This window comes from Diabrotica undecimpunctata, chromosome 8 (genome assembly GCF_040954645.1).
Source record: "Diabrotica undecimpunctata isolate CICGRU chromosome 8, icDiaUnde3, whole genome shotgun sequence".
NCBI classification, from domain to species: domain Eukaryota; kingdom Metazoa; phylum Arthropoda; class Insecta; order Coleoptera; family Chrysomelidae; genus Diabrotica; species Diabrotica undecimpunctata.
The window spans coordinates 72,075,485-72,091,653 of NC_092810.1; the positions used below are offsets into that span (position 1 = coordinate 72,075,485).

The following is a 16,169-nucleotide window of genomic DNA, read 5'->3' on the forward strand; positions in this document are numbered from 1 at the left end:
TTAGTTTTATTTTGAATTGTAATTAAAGTAAATGCCTTATTAAAAATCCAGACAAGCCTATCTAAAAGATCATAGTAATTATAGTCCGCGTCTACAGAAGGAAAGCGCCTTCCAGTAGTCAAGCATAAAAGGAATTTACGAAAGTTCTGAGCGGAAAACGTCGGGTTTTCAAAATGGGTTTGTTGAGTGTTAAACCTGGTATATACTGTGTCACGACCCACGATTAGTTTATCGTGAGATATATTTGCTACAAAATATTATTTGATTAAATTAAAATAATATACGACGACAATTTTCATAGAACTATTTATTGCTTACTATACCTGTTTACATAACTGAGTGTCGAATGCTACTACTAAAAATACATTACAAAACGTCTAACACAAGCCCCTAGGGGAGGGGAGGTCGTTTCTTAAAACTATAAAATTTTATCTTTTGGAAATAACGTACATTACAAATTTATTCATATTGTCCTTATCAGAACCATCTACAGGCGCAGGGACTGCGACAACAATAGCCGACGGATTTGCCGGGTACCTACTTTCTAAAGGTAGGGTTTAATCTACAAACTTTCACCAGAAATATGTAAAACTGACAAACATTTTAATCTTTTAATAGATTTCTGGAAGCTAATTTACCCAAACTTTAAGAATTACCGATATGAATCTAAAATAATAAAATAAAATCGACAATAACCTGAGGGGAATTATAATAAGACGGAACATGCCGCCTGCCTTGAACTACTGAAGTTCAAAATGAAGTTGTCGGTTGACGTCGATAATCTAGCTGATCGAAAGTGGACACAACTTCTTCATGCAGCGTCTGTATTCTCCAGTTTTCAAGGGTGCCACTCTGAGAACGCCATCCTCTCCGACGTGCACCGACGTGATGCGTCCAACTGCCCATTGTGACGGTGGCAAATTGTCCTCAAGAATTAACACCAAAGCATCGACCACTATTCCATTAGCAGTAGCATTAACATTATTGCTGCTGATCAATTAATGAAGATATTCCTTATATAATCGTTTCCAGAAGTGCTGCTTCAACTGCTGTGCGTGCTACCAAGCTGATAATTTATTGGCTGACATATCCAAACAGTCAGTCTCAGGATAGCTTGTCATCGGACCATCAATTAAAAAATGTTCAGGGGTAAGGGGAAGAAGATCATTTGGGTTAGACGACATAGGAGAAATAGGACTAGAATTTAATATTGCTTCTATTTGAATAAGATAAGTTTCTAATTGTTTATATGTTAACAAAGTATCACCTACAGTGCGAATTAAATGATTCTTAAAGGACTTAACTGCGGCTTCCCAAATTCCTCCAAAGTGGGGAGATTTGGGCGGTATAAAATGCCAAGCTAACCTTTTAACATCCGAAAATTTTCTAATAGCGTTTTGATAATCTGACGAGTTAAATAATTCATGCAGCTCGCAACTTACTCCCACGAAATTGGTAGCATTATCCGAATATATTTCTGCACATTTTCCTCGTCTGGCACAAAAACGGCGAAAGCTAGCTAAAAATGCTTCGGTGGTTAGGTCGCTTACTAGTTTTAAATGAACGGCTTGTGTAGACATGCATACATACACTGCGATGTATGGCTGGGTATTTATCCAGTGCAGAGGAATTGTCGAGTCCGACCAAAAGTAAGTACCGCTGACTTCCAGTAAAACAGAATGCTGAAGCGTTGCATAGAGCCGAGCTAGAAGTAAAACGCCGCATAACTCCAATCGCGGTAACGATATTTAGCTGAGGGGGGCCACGCGAGATTTTGCACAAATCAATCGTACAAAAATATTTCCCTCAGCATCAATTGAACGACAATAAACACAAGCGCCGTAAGCGTTTTCGCTTGCATCGCAAAATCCATGAATTTGGATATCGACCGAATTTGGTATTGTAATACAACAAGAAAAATTTAAATGTTCGGTAAGTTTTAATTGAGCCTGAAATGACAACCATAAATCGTGAATTTCGAGCGGCAGTGATTCATCCCAGGTTACTCCCGATTTCCAGCACATTTGCATAATTATTTTTGCGTATACGATAACTGGGCCTAACAATCCAAGCGGATCAAACAATTTTGCGATTTGCGACAAAATATAGCGTTTCCTTGCAGTTTCGATACTTGAAATGTCTGACCTATAACATAGAGTATGTTCGCGAGAATTCCATTGAATTCCTAATGCCTTTATGGTGGCATCAGGATCTAGAGACATGTGAGTACACTCATCGTGTTTGTTTTGATCAACTACGTGACAGTATTTAGAATGTACGTTTTGATTGGGTCTTGTGGATTTTTCCGAAATAAAATTTTTTGATAAACTGCGTCATCAGGATGTACAAGAATTTGGTGATACATTTTCTCTGCGTCGTCGGCTGCCAATACAAATATACGATGACGATAACGAAGAAGAATGACAAATAAGTCATCCTGCACCTTGGGGCCGACCATTAAGGTATCATTGAGTGATATTCCCGTTGACGTTTTTGCCGAGCCGTCAAAAACTACGCGAGTTTTGGTTGTGAGACTATCTTGTTTTAATACCGCGTGATGAGGAAGATAAAATCCAATTTCTTGGCCATTTACATCATTTGTATACGACATGTCCAATCCAACCTGACAATAGTCCAGATGCAAAACAGGATCTTTACGAAAACGATTTTCTAGCGAATAAAAGCATTTTAACGCGCTATTGTATGAATCCTCTAATTTCGTTTTTTTATCATTAAATGGCAACCTTACGATGTATCTACCATTAACATCTCGAGTAGTGTGACCCTGGTAATGCTCTTCGCGTGCCTTTTCTTCCGGTGACAAAATTTTGATGCTTGGAATTTCTTCCATTTCCCAGAAGCGATTCCGACATTGGACTATTTAATGAAAGATGACACGAAATATGGTGCAATCGAGACGAATTATTTATTTTACCTGCAACAACCCAACCCAGTTGAGTTTTTTGGAGAACAGCAATAGGCTGATTTTTCAATTAGCGATTTGATGTACCTAACTATCTCGAATGAATTTTCGATTGTCATAGCGTTCTTGTAACAAATTCCACGCGACATCATAATTTTGAGCAGACGATTCGATAGGAGATATTATGTCAGCAGCTTCTCCTTCTAAACAACTTTTCAAATAAAATAGTTTTCTCACGGAAGAAATGCTATTATCTTCATGAACTAATGAATTAAATAAATCAAAAAAGCCTAACCACGTGTCAATAGTCCCAGTAAACCTAGGTAGAGGAATACTTGGAAGTGATGCTGCCGGGAAATTTGTTGTAAAATTATTTGCAACAGGAGCAGTTAATGCAATGTTGTTTGCGGATTGAATTTCTGCCGACGACGACGATGAAGAAAAGCTAGAAAATATTGGCTCTGGTGGTGTATCATCCACCGTTGACGATTTCAATTTTTCCGTAATCTGACCAGACAAAAACTTTGTGGCGATTGCGTATGTTTTATAATATTGTTCCTCAAATTCTATACAATAATAAGTTCATCCGATTCCTTAAGTAATCTTTCTAATTCCGTTTGAACGATTTCAAAATTTTCACGAACCTTTTCTATGTCCTGATACCGTTTTTCTTTGCTTAAAAAATCTGTTTCAGTATTGTATTTATTTAAAAAATTTTCATATGTTGTTAAAGACCGTTTGGCATTACCGCGTTTGGTAACAACACACAACCAAAAAACTAAAATTTGCCACGACAAAACGGCAATAAACAATTTAAATTATGCGATCAGTTTGTCAAATTCCTACTAATTAATTTTGAGCAAACTCGAAATAGAGAGCATATTAATTTTTATGAGTAGTAAAAGGAATACAGCAAAAAGAATGGATTAATTGAGTGGTTCGATTGACTTGCTTTGAACTGGTGACTTTCGATACTTCTGGTGTTGACAGCTACGATTTGATTTGATGCTATGATGACCGTTGTTGTTAAGGGCGCAGGAATACGACGACGATATGTGATGAATCCTTGAGAATTCCGACGAAAATGCGATGATTTTTTCTTGATACACCTCACTCACGGTCACTTTACTTTGATTTAAAGCGATAAATTACAATACAATAAAAAGTTCTATTTTTTCGACAATACCTAATCTCAGTTCTTCAAGTACAAGAAAACCACTAGTTATATTTGGCTGAAGGACCATGTCACGACCCACGATTAGTTTATCGTGAGATATATTTGCTATAAAATATTATTTTATTAAATTAAAATAATATACGACGACAATTTTCATAGAACTATTTATTTCTTACTATACATGTTTACAGAACTGAGTGTCGAATGCTACTACTAAAAATACATTACAAAACGTCTAACACAAGCCCCTAGGGGAGAGGAGGTCGTTTCTTAAAACTATAAAATTTTATCTTTTGGAAATAACGTACATTACAAATTTATTCATATTGTCCTTATCAGAACCATCTACAGACGCAGCGACTGCGACAACAATAGCCGACGGATTTGCCGGGTACCTACTTTCTAAAGGGAGGGTTTAATCTACAAACTTTTACCAGAAATATGTAAAACTGACAAACATTTTAATCTTTTAATAGATTTCTGGAAGCTAATTTACCCAAACTTAAGAATTACCGATATGGATCTAAAATAATAAAATAAAATCGACAATAACCTGAAGGGAATTATAATGAGACGGAACATACTGCTTCATGGTCAGATAGTGTTGCATTGATATAATTGTAGAGCGTACATCAAGGGGTGAGACATATGAGACAATATAATCAATTATGGTAGATTTTGTTTTAGTAATTATTGTAGGAGCATTAACGTGCATTGTAAAACCATGCGATTCGAATATATTGACGATATATTGATTGATAGTTTGGTAACACAAGCAAAAGCGTAATTAATATTTAAATCACCGCTTAGAATTTTTCTGCTTTTATTGGGCAGGTTATCTAACAAATTTAGCAGATTATAAAAAAATAGTTTCGTGGAAGAATCAGGTAATCTATAAATGCAAAAATGTATAGATTAAGATTCTTGTTATAAACTAATGAAAACTCAAAAAGGCTTCATTCAACAGAAAATTAAATTTTGTTACCGGAGAAAAATCATTGCTTGCAGAAAGAATTACGGTACTATGCTATTATGAGCTGAAGTATCATACCTAGCAATTTTGGTATATTTTTCTAGAAAAAAGGCTCGTTGACTTTAAGCCAGTGCTCTGTAACCGCAACTATAAAAGGAAATTCAATTCCTCTAAAAACAAAAATAATTTATGTTTTATATCTTATAGAACAAATATTAATCAGAACAATGCGCAAGTTGCCATCATTCAAATAATTTAAGGTTCTTAGTTTCTCAGAACACGTCGTGTTGTTTAAAAATTTCGTTTTGGAGAGCCAACGAAATAGTAATTTCGGTGACATGCCCTTGATTTTTGCAGGTGAATAATTATTTCCGAAGTGAGAAAGGACCTAAAAGCAGCAAGATCAGCTTCCATTTCAGTTGGGCCAGTTCCATAGGTATCGTTCAATTATAGAAGGATTTTTTGTAGATCTTCAGTCTTAGTGGGAAGTTCTTCGGAAGTCAAAAAGAGTTTAATGCTTGTGTTAGTGAATCCTTCGTAACATATTGAAGCAGGTTGGTCGTGTAGAGAGGCAAAATGTAGCTTAATGGCTTTCAAGATATCCGGTTCCCTTAATCTTGCTAGAAGATATCGACTATTGCTCGAGTTATTGGTTAATCTAACTCTTGGTGGGGTCAAAGGATCCAGATTTATTGATTGTTTCAAAGTATCCTTCTTTATATAATAGGTAATATATAATTTGAGTCTTGGATTTGAACCTTGATAGTGTTCTCGGAACGGCTGAAAAAAACTAACGATATATTGAAAATATCTTGTTCTATCTATCTTATAGATTTTAAAACATTGTCCTACGGATCTATGGATCTTGTCAATTTTTTTGTAAGTCAGTCGAGTTTGTCTCATTTTTGGTTGATAAATCGTATGTCTTAATGAAAACAGACAAATTATCAGTTAGTTTTTTAGTTTCTTAAATTACGGCTTCAAAGTTCTATAGAGGTATTTGATTTTTTGATAAATTAGATATTTTTTTATTTTAATATTTTAAACTTGGCGAGTTAGATAATGTGCAAAAAAATCTTAGATGTGAAAATTTTTGGTCCAATAGGGCTTTTGTGGTCGTTTTATTAAGCTTATAGCATTTCTGCAACAATCCCCACTAATTTATTATATTTGTCGCTTTTAGCGAATTCTGTAAAGCAGTTCTCTCAAATGTATGTCATGGTCGAAGGTTAAATTTGCAATATTTAACTAGGTCGGTAATATTAAAAAAAGCAAAAGAAATTAATAAGCAAATCTGGTATCTATAGTACTCTGATGCGCGATAGGGGCACAAATATCAACCAAATGCTCATGTCGGAGTCCCGGAAAATAAAACGCCAACAAGGTTCCCTAATCGATTTTTAAATTCAGGACAGCGTGACGCGCTTTAATCCTGTTATCTTCTAGTGACTTATCTGCGAAACTAAAATTGCTTGCTTGGGCCTCAAGCCCACGCTCCGGACTACGTCCGGTTTGGATACTTGATGCTCAAGAGTTTGGTCCCTACGTGCCAGGTTTTTTATTTTTGTTTATTTTTTTGTTGGCTTTCGCCGGTTTTTGTTAGCGTTTTGTTAGTTTTTTTTTGTAGGATGTCTATAGAAAAATCCTGTTGTGATTTAGTTGGTCCTTATCCCTTGGGGCCAACACAGTACGGCGATTTGCAGTGTTTATTGACTATTTATCGGCATAGTTTTTAAATTGTTATTACATGATTATGTTGTAGTATTGTTTTATATGTGATTTATGCTGGATATTTCAAGTTATTTATTTAAATGACTTGAAATGACCTATTAAAAATCTTTCAATGTGCTTGCAGGTAGTCTAGTGGTGTATCTAATCTTAACTGTCTTTCGTATTTATGCGCATACTCATAAAATATGAGTACTAAAAATCAGTTCGCGATGGGTTTTGACTGAATTTGACATTTTTTCTATGTTATGTTTAACTTAATAAGGTATAAAAGTTATAACGAACAAAACTTAAGACTTCAAAGTTTTTTCTATTCTGAATAATAAAATTGTCTAGAGGTAATGTACAAAAAAGGGTGTACATAAATAAAATTAATAATATAATTTCTGTGTGTGTGAGAACTGTATTAAATAGGTCTGGTTTAAAATAATTAGGACAGGTAGTAAAGGGTTATACAGGTAATTGCCAAATCAAGAGTTTTACCAATATTGCTGTTACACAAACTCGCGGTATTTATAGGCTTATACTCGCGGTTGTTTCTCGTACGGGGATAGTTGTCTTTACCGGTTTCTACACACGTGTCTCACGTGTCTCGCGGTTCTAATACCATAGTTTTACACATAGATTTTTGCAGATAGAGCACATTTTTGCCTCTGTTGTTTATACGATTCAAAAGAGGATTCGCGGTATTTTTCGTGTAACTATCAGAGAGAGAGAGAAAGAGAGAGAGAGAGAGAGAGCGAGGGAGAGAGAATGTCTGTTTAATAGTGCCAGTCAACAGTCTAGAGAGAGGACGTCTGTTGCTAGGGAAAGTCGACAGTCAAGAGAGAGTTTTTTCGTTTGCTCTCTTTAAACTGTCTGTAGTACTAAAGGAGTGGGGATGAAGTGGGAGTAGGAATTAGGTGTAAGCCAGTAATTTTCAGCTCTTATAAATATAAAATTATTATCGGCTAAATCTTACTATAAAAATTCATCTCGATAATAATTATTATATTTATTTAGCTATGCTACAAAAGCATAGCTAAAAGCTAGAAGATCAATTTAAAATTTGGTTTAACAGAAAATAAAACTGTGAGGACTGTAACGGACAGCAGTAAACATTTAATTGAAGGTTTCAAATTATTCCGCTAGAAAAATGAATAGGTCAACGATGAAGAAATTGATAAAGAATAAAATGAATTGCAAATTTTTCATTTGGAGGTTGATGAAGGTAAAAAAATCCAACAATAAGAGCAAAAGAGAAGAATGCATTCAGTAAATGTGCTCCACTAGATTGAACTCCACTTTTGATGCAATTTAGCAAATTCTTCAAAAAAAAAATCCAATTTTGCTACAAAATCTATGGTTAAAACCGTTTAAGAAAACTGAACTATTACACATAAAGAAATACTATTTAGTTATGAAATCTTTGGCTTTAACGTTAGGTATGTTACAAGGTGAGAACTGGACTAGCTAGAGCAACATTTAATAAGATGAGAAAAGTATTATGCAGTAGAGACCTTAGTTTGCAACTCAAAATAAGAATATTACGTTCATATGTGTTTTCGGTGCTGCATACAGGGTGGAGGCCTGGACCTTAAAGAAAGAGGTGAGCGATCGACTTGAAGCATTCGAGATGTGGACCTACCGAAAAATATTAAAAATAAGTTGGGTATACCGAATAACAAATGTTGAGGTCCTCAGAAAGATGACAGAGGAAATGGAAATCATGAATACGATTAAGATAAAAAAGTTACAATATCTCGGCCATGTTATGAGAGGGGATAAATATATTGCTACAAACCATAATGCAGGGAAAAATACAGGGAAAACGAAGTATTGGAAGAAGACGCATCTCCTGGCTCAACAATCTGAGAAAGTGGTATACTTGCAGTTCCGTCGACTTGTTCAGAGCTGCAATCTCAAAAGTGAAAATAGCTGTGATGATTACCAACCTCCTTAAAGGAGACGGTACCTAAAGAAGAAGAAGATGTTACAAGGTGAAGACAATATATCTTTTGGATATTCGTCATCCAGCTTAGTTTTGTTAATTAATTAATATGAGAAACTACTTGCCCAAAGAAATTGAACTAAGAAAGAGAACAAAAATATTCATCAAAAGGTTAAATACTCGTTTTGCCGACATTTTAAATTTGGTATAAGCAGATCCAAATATAGCTGCAGTGCTTTTCCCCAAATTTAAGCTGGTTAAGCCTAAAGGCGGGTACACATATGCGAGCAGAACTGTTCGCGAACCGTTTGTGAACGCTATATTCGTTAATTTGTACGACGGGACGAACCGCTTGCGAGCTGTTCGTTCGTTGCTCGTCAGGAACCACAGCCTGTCGGTTTTTGGGACGAACACAAAGAATGTTCGCAGAACTATAAATTGTGTCTATAAATTGTTTCTGCTAAGTGTGCGATGAGATCATTCGGTTAAACAAAATTGCAAAACGAGCGCGGCTTATTTAAAAGTAACGAGAGAAATTAATAACAGATAATGTAAACAAAATACCGAAATGTTTAGAATAACGAAGTAAATTAATTCTTATTTGTTATTAGATAGTTAGGGTATTGGATAGCCTGAACATAAACATATTTTCAACGAACTCTTCGCGAACAGCTCACGAGCAGTTCGCAAACAGTTCGGCTCGCATATCTGTACCCACCTTACAGTGGTACAATGTGGTAAAAAATCCTAAAAAAACTTCAGAAGATATCAAAAAATGTATTTTAACTGAAAACTTCTGAAGAACTAACTAAAATTGTTTTTATTTTTGGTGAAAACTATAAAACAAATAGAGGTGTAGCAGTTATTCTTAAAAATATACTATAATTTACTATTTTTGTAACAATTGCATGATTAATATTGAAAAAATGTTTCTCGTTTTTTCTAAATTTTAGGTGGGTCTTCAAACCTTTTCCCCTCCCCAAATTTTCGTAGTATAGTATTGGATTAAAAAGGGGATGTCAGTTGAATGAAATAACTATTTTACTTTTTTTCTGTTATTATTTGTTTGTAGAATGATTAATTTAGAAGATAAAGCCACTTTTTAAAATGCAGTATTACATTTTTACAAATATTCAAGCCTTGGATATCATCGTGGCCAAGCTGGAGGAGTCCTGCATAACCGCGGCTGGAAGGCGGTTCTGCCCACCTTCTAGGACCGAGGTATGTTTCGAACATTTAGACCAACCCCCCTCATAAAAGAAGAAAAAAAAGGTAGGTCACACCCTGAGGGTTTAAATAAAAATTTTCGTGTATAAAGTGGAAGATGTCTGCGGAAATGTAGGTAGAAAAGTCTCATATTTAAAATTTAATGAATTTTTTATAATCTGTTTTTGATTAAACAGAACTTAAACTTAAATGTAAAAATGAACAGTTCAATATAACCCACTTTATATTTTGTTTATAATAACTTACTTGTTTAAATAAGTAGTTACAACGAAATGAAATGAATAGATTGGAATTTACAAAAAGTTTTTTTGGTAAGGGGATATCGAGATGTTTCTGAATTGTTTTAGTGTTTAAATTATATTTTATAAATCTAATCCAAAATAATGTATATATTGTACTACGTCGCGTCTCACGCTTTATTTAGTGGAACTCACTTTGTTTTTCACTTACCTTTATCGATTCAGTAGATTCGTACATAATTGAGTCGAAGGTTTCACTTTTAAGTTCATCTAATTTATTTTCTTTTTCAATCGTATAAGTCGTATCATTTTGTATTATATTTAATTCACTCTCAGTAAACTGGCTAGGTTTAGCTACTTTTTCTATTTTTCCCTGAAAAGTTACACAATTTTATCAATTAATTATATTTTACAAAAAAAGCATTTATATAATACCTTATCAATTAATAATAATTAAATTTTTGTTCACAATAATACCTAATTCATTTTTTCGTATATGCCAATTTGTCTTATTTGTGATAAATTTTGATGGACACCTAATTTCAAAAATCCAACAATTCAGCAATCTTATAAATATCTTAGTTTACAGTGGTAATTTAAAAATATCATCAAATGTCCTGGAAAGATCACTAAAATAAAATCCCTTATATGTTTAGTGATATCCATCTCACCGTTAAAAAGCTTAAGTCTCCTTTCATGACACGTTAAAACACAATTTTAAGTCACCGACTTAGAATAGGCCATACAAGACAACTCATAAATATTTAAATACTTCCCAAGATCCAAATGTACACACTGTGGTAACATTTCGTCTCTTCGCATGAAAAGTATACAATCTCCAAATTTTTACGAAATTGAGTTAAGTATATAGTAACGCTCAGTATCATCAATATTTTCTCTGAAATAGTGACAATCAATCGTAATTCAAGAAATAGGGAGATAGGGAATTCCGCTAGGGAGCGCATGGGTTAGTTTTAAATTGGAAGGATCGTGCATCTCTTTCGCCCTAAAACCAAAGAATATAGACGCTTAAGCGTCTATATTCTTTGCTAAAACGGTACAATCTTTAGTTATGTTCACGAATCGAGGAAGTGCGCACGATGTTTCGCTTAAAGAGTATACAAAACCAAAATATCAACTTGAAGGTAAGCTTTGTTTTTCATTAATAGTGTATAATTTCGAATTTATTTAACTTTGCACATAATATTTTCAAACATTCTTCTATTTAAAATCATGTAATTTTGAAATTGTATAGTTTTCGTGAAAAAATTTACTGGTATATGATGCAATCTTTATCAGTGTAATAGTATATTTCCGTAATTGTATACTGTTTCAGATAAAGTTGAACAAAAAATTGATTTAGATTCGTAATTGTATTGTTTTAATCACAAGATTTACATCGGACTGTGTTTAATCATGATATTGTATTCTTTTCGACGTATTATTTAACGTTAGTTTTCTGTTATGTTTTTGTTACTGCCGATTTTCGTTAATAAATATTTTTATTTTTTAGATTCATCGTCAACTGATAGCGATTCTGACTCAACAAATTCTTAAAACGATTATGACTCAGGTGATAGTGTAGCAGATCCAGATTTTAATCCAATGACAGAAAAAGCTTCAAACAATTTCGATTCGCAACCTACTGCAAAGGAGCAATTACTACCGTTGCAGTCTCAAACAACGCAAACAAATTCACCACCCAAAAAGACACATAAAAGCAAAGCTAACCCAAAAACCAAATACCAAATGGAAAACAAATGTCTTAAAACGGTTGCAACATTCAGATAAAAATTATGCTACAAAAACTAAAGTCTTGAATGCTAAATCTGTTAAGCCTACTTGTGGAGATAAATGTAGACAAAAATGCACAACTTAATTTACGGCAGAGCAACGGACACAAATTTTTTATGCATACTATGCTTTACCTGATGCATTGCATAAGCATACCTTCATTACTTATAGCATCGAGGAAATAAAGCCAAAATATGTATACAAATCTAGCAACAGACCAAGAAAAAACAATTTAAAATTATTCTTTAAAGATTGTTCGCTAATTAAAGATTGTAGATCGTCGCTAATTGTTACTGTTTATGATCTTCAAGCATCATTGCCTTGTCCAAAAGACAAAATTTCAACTTCTTATTACGTCTCGAAATTAAATGCTTACAATTTTACCATCTTCGATTTGAAAACAAAAGATGTTGAGTGTTTTTTCTGGCATGAGGGGCAAGGCAACAGAGGAGCTAACGAGATAGCCATATGCGTTTTTAAGCATATCCAGGAGTTATATGCAAGTGCAAATGAAGATATAGACATCATTTTTTATAGTGATAACTGCACAGGTCAGCAAAAAAACAAGTTTTTAATAAGTATGTACATTCAGGCTGTGGCAGTAATTCCTACCCTTAATTCAATTACATACTCACAAATTTCTCATTAAAGGATATACGCAAAATGAAAATGATTCTATTCATTCCGTAATTGAGAGAAACATCAAAAAAGCCCTTAAATCTGGACCTATATATACTCCTGATCAATACGTTTCTTTAATAAGAACAGCCAAGAAATCCGGTAATCCTTACAATGTAAATGAATTTACATTGTAAGGATTTACATTGTAAAATTTTACAAGTTACAAAAGCTAATCGTGGCAGTTTTTTTTATAAGAATTCATACAGTCAAGAACATTTTAAAATGGTAATAGGTGCATCTGGTAATTCAAAAGCTCTAAGAGAAAACCATTTATTTAAATCAATATACCACGTACCTATTAAAATTTCACAGCAGAAGAAAAATAGTTTATGGGGTTTACTGCAAAAAAAACCATTCCTGGTTATTATCTTGGATTCTATGAAAAACTTTCCCGTTCCTTTTAATTTGTTTTTACTTTAATTGATTGTTTGTATTTAATAGCAAATGTGACTTTGTTAAATAAAGAGTTTTGCCTTCGGTACACTCACTTCTAAGAATAAGTTTCATTGTAAGGTTAAATTTTTTTTGTACGTTCTAAATTCTTATGTTTGTGCCATATTACTCTTTGTTATAATATTTTTGAGAATAAAAATTTGCTTATAATCCTAATTTTTCATTTTACAAACCTTATTTTATCATAATAGTACTTTTTAAACATCTGTATAATAATGAAAATTAATAATATTTTCTCTGAAAAAGTAGCAAAATTCAAAACATCTTATTTTAAAAAATTGTTTTTTATTATTATTATTTATATGTTTAAAATATTTTCATGTTTTTTCGACATAGAAAAGATACAACTAATAAAAACTAAAACAAAAACCTGCCAATGTTTATTGTGGAAAATTTTATTTAGCGATAAATCTTAAAAATGCTCTCCTGAAAAGTTTGTAAATTTTGAGATTGTACAGTTTTCATCCGAACGGACGATTTTATCTGTTAAACATATTCTCGTAGACTCTCCCTATTTTAACAACAGAAAAATGAATCTTTTAACTGGAAGCCTACAAAATATTTTCAGCTCGCTCGATCAATTCCAAAACCTTATTAATTACCTCTATGAAACCAGGCTTTACCAGGAAATTTAGAAGAAGAAATGTAATTTCAAATTTGATAATTATTAATTGTACCAATATTTAATGTATTTAATGTATTTTTTATCGTTTGTAATGTTACTGTATATTCTTGTAATGTAATGTAATAAAATTGTCCCTGTGTCAGTGACCTACACTGTCGAGACACGTAAAGACAAATAAACAAAATACCTATCTTAGCATTACATATTGCATTAGACCCGAAATTTGGTCGGGAAACATTTTTTCCGACTAAAGCATTAAATATATTGTTGACGTGCTACCAGATAAATAATATCGCACTACGAAGTTGAATATTACGAAGATCGTTATAGATTTTAAAAAGTCAAAAAGACACCAGAAAAGAAAAAAAAAGAAGACTATTTTTCATGAATTAACTTTGGAATCACAATCTTGCATATCAAATGATAGGAGTCAGAGGAAAATTTAGTTTTTTACTTTAGTAAAATAAAGTTCTCCCAAAGGATGTCCAGATAAGTATTCCCTCACTCAAAAAGGAGCCAGGTGAATACATTCAGAATAGTGAAGTAACCTTGACAGAACTTTTCAGGGTGCACTTTCCTGAGTACAAGACAAAATTAATACCACTAGATACATGACAGCAGACTGGAGTGGAGACCATAAATTATGATTTTTGGGAAAACGGGCGTATGGCAAAAGAAGTGATAGGCCAGGATAAAATCAAATAATCAATAATATATAAATAATATATAAATCACCGACTCTGGATGGAATTGGTCCAATACTTTTATAAAAGGTAAATGACGTTGTATCCAAAAAAAATACATTGCTAATTAGCTTAAAACTGAGGGTACATACCAATCGCATGAAGGCTTATAAAGGTGGCTTTTATACCCCTACAGTCTAGGGGTGTAAAAGTCGCTAAGGCTGATGAGTCTTATGCCATTTGTACTGAAACAATTCTTGAAAAACTGCTTGATAGGCACATTATTGATTGTGTATTGGTTGAAAGTTCGATGCATCCGCGACAATACATATATAGGGCAGGACTCTCTATGAAAACTAGACTACATCATCTTGTACAGGGGACAAAGTACGTTCTTAAAAATCAAGAGGTTATGCTGGATGCATTTCTCGCTGTAGAGGGAGGATTGGCTAATAGCTAGACTCAGTAACTACAGACATCATATCCTGGGCTATGCGGATGACTTGGTTATCTTATTCGACAGTAAATTTAACAGCACAGCCAAATATAGAATGCAAGGAGTCTGATTGTCGTTATAGAATGTTCTTTATATGGGCTTATAATTAGCCCCAAAAAGTCCAAAATCATGAAATTTACCAGTAGGAATTTAGGGGGATTAGGTCTTTTAAAACTAATCTACTAATGCTACAAATATAAATCTGGTGATTGAAGTTAAATATTTTGAAGTAATATTAGACTAGAGGCTTTACTTGAATAGCAAATAGAACGAATATCCCAAGAGAGCGGTGACTACTAATAGTATCCAGACGCACTCATGGAAAAATGGACGGTATAAAACAAGAGATGTAATATTGTTCTGAAGCTATTTTCTTGTGGCATTTTAAAGTAATTATTATTTAAATGGGAATAAGCCACAATTAAAGATTAAAGTATTTTGAGAACGATTTCCGAAGTGGAAATTGAAACGTCAATAAACTTACTTTAACCTTTAATTGTGGCTTATTCCCATTTAAATAGTTAAAAGATGTAATATTGGATTAATAACATTGTGGTAAGACCAACAATTACATACTCGTATGCATCAGTGGTATGGAGGCCAAAAGTGCAGCAAAGAAAGGCCATCCCCAAATTAAGATAGGTGTAAAGACTTGTTTGCATCTGAATCACAGAGGCTTTGACGGGCACACCAACAGCAACTATGGAGACCTTACTCGACCTCCCTCATTTACATATAATTATAAGGAGGAGGCGAGGATGGGATATTATAGACTGCGAAAAAACCTGAGTAAGTAACGTAGCGGTTAAATCAGGACATGGTAATATCATAAATGAAGCTAGGAATTCCGAATGGATGATGATTTCTGACCATATAGTACCTATATATACTCCTAAAGTACTTTCCCAAGTGGACATCAGCCTACGAGAGAGATGGAGCAGGAGAAACTTTCCAACCGTGCTGCAAGGTTATACCTGGTATATAGACGGGTCTAAAACTGTAAAAGGAATTCCAGTTTGAAGATGTCTTTTACGAGATGAACATTTCTTTTTTATTCTTTTGTACTCCAATAATGGTGTTGCGTGATGTAAGCCTCGAATTACTACTGTGTAAGCACATCTCGTTTTATTTGTTGCGTGTGGTGAACGATTTGTACATCTCAACTTTCGCTAAATTAGTTTCCTGTATGTTTCGGCTGTTTTTGGGATAATTTTTAATTTTATTTGGTGAAGCCTTAGTG

General features: G+C 33.6%; 1 protein-coding gene across 3 annotated transcripts in view; it reads right to left on the reverse strand.

The window, feature by feature from the left end:
* The window catches only part of LOC140447686 (ATP-binding cassette sub-family C member 4-like), a 188,556-nt gene that overhangs the window by 84,160 nt on the left and 88,227 nt on the right, over nt 1–16,169 (reverse strand). For all 3 annotated transcript variants that reach the window (XM_072540482.1, XM_072540481.1, XM_072540483.1), the window contains one exon: nt 10,409–10,570. In XM_072540482.1, the coding sequence (XP_072396583.1) occupies nt 10,409–10,570 (162 nt within the window). The remainder of the gene's footprint in view (nt 1–10,408; nt 10,571–16,169) is intronic.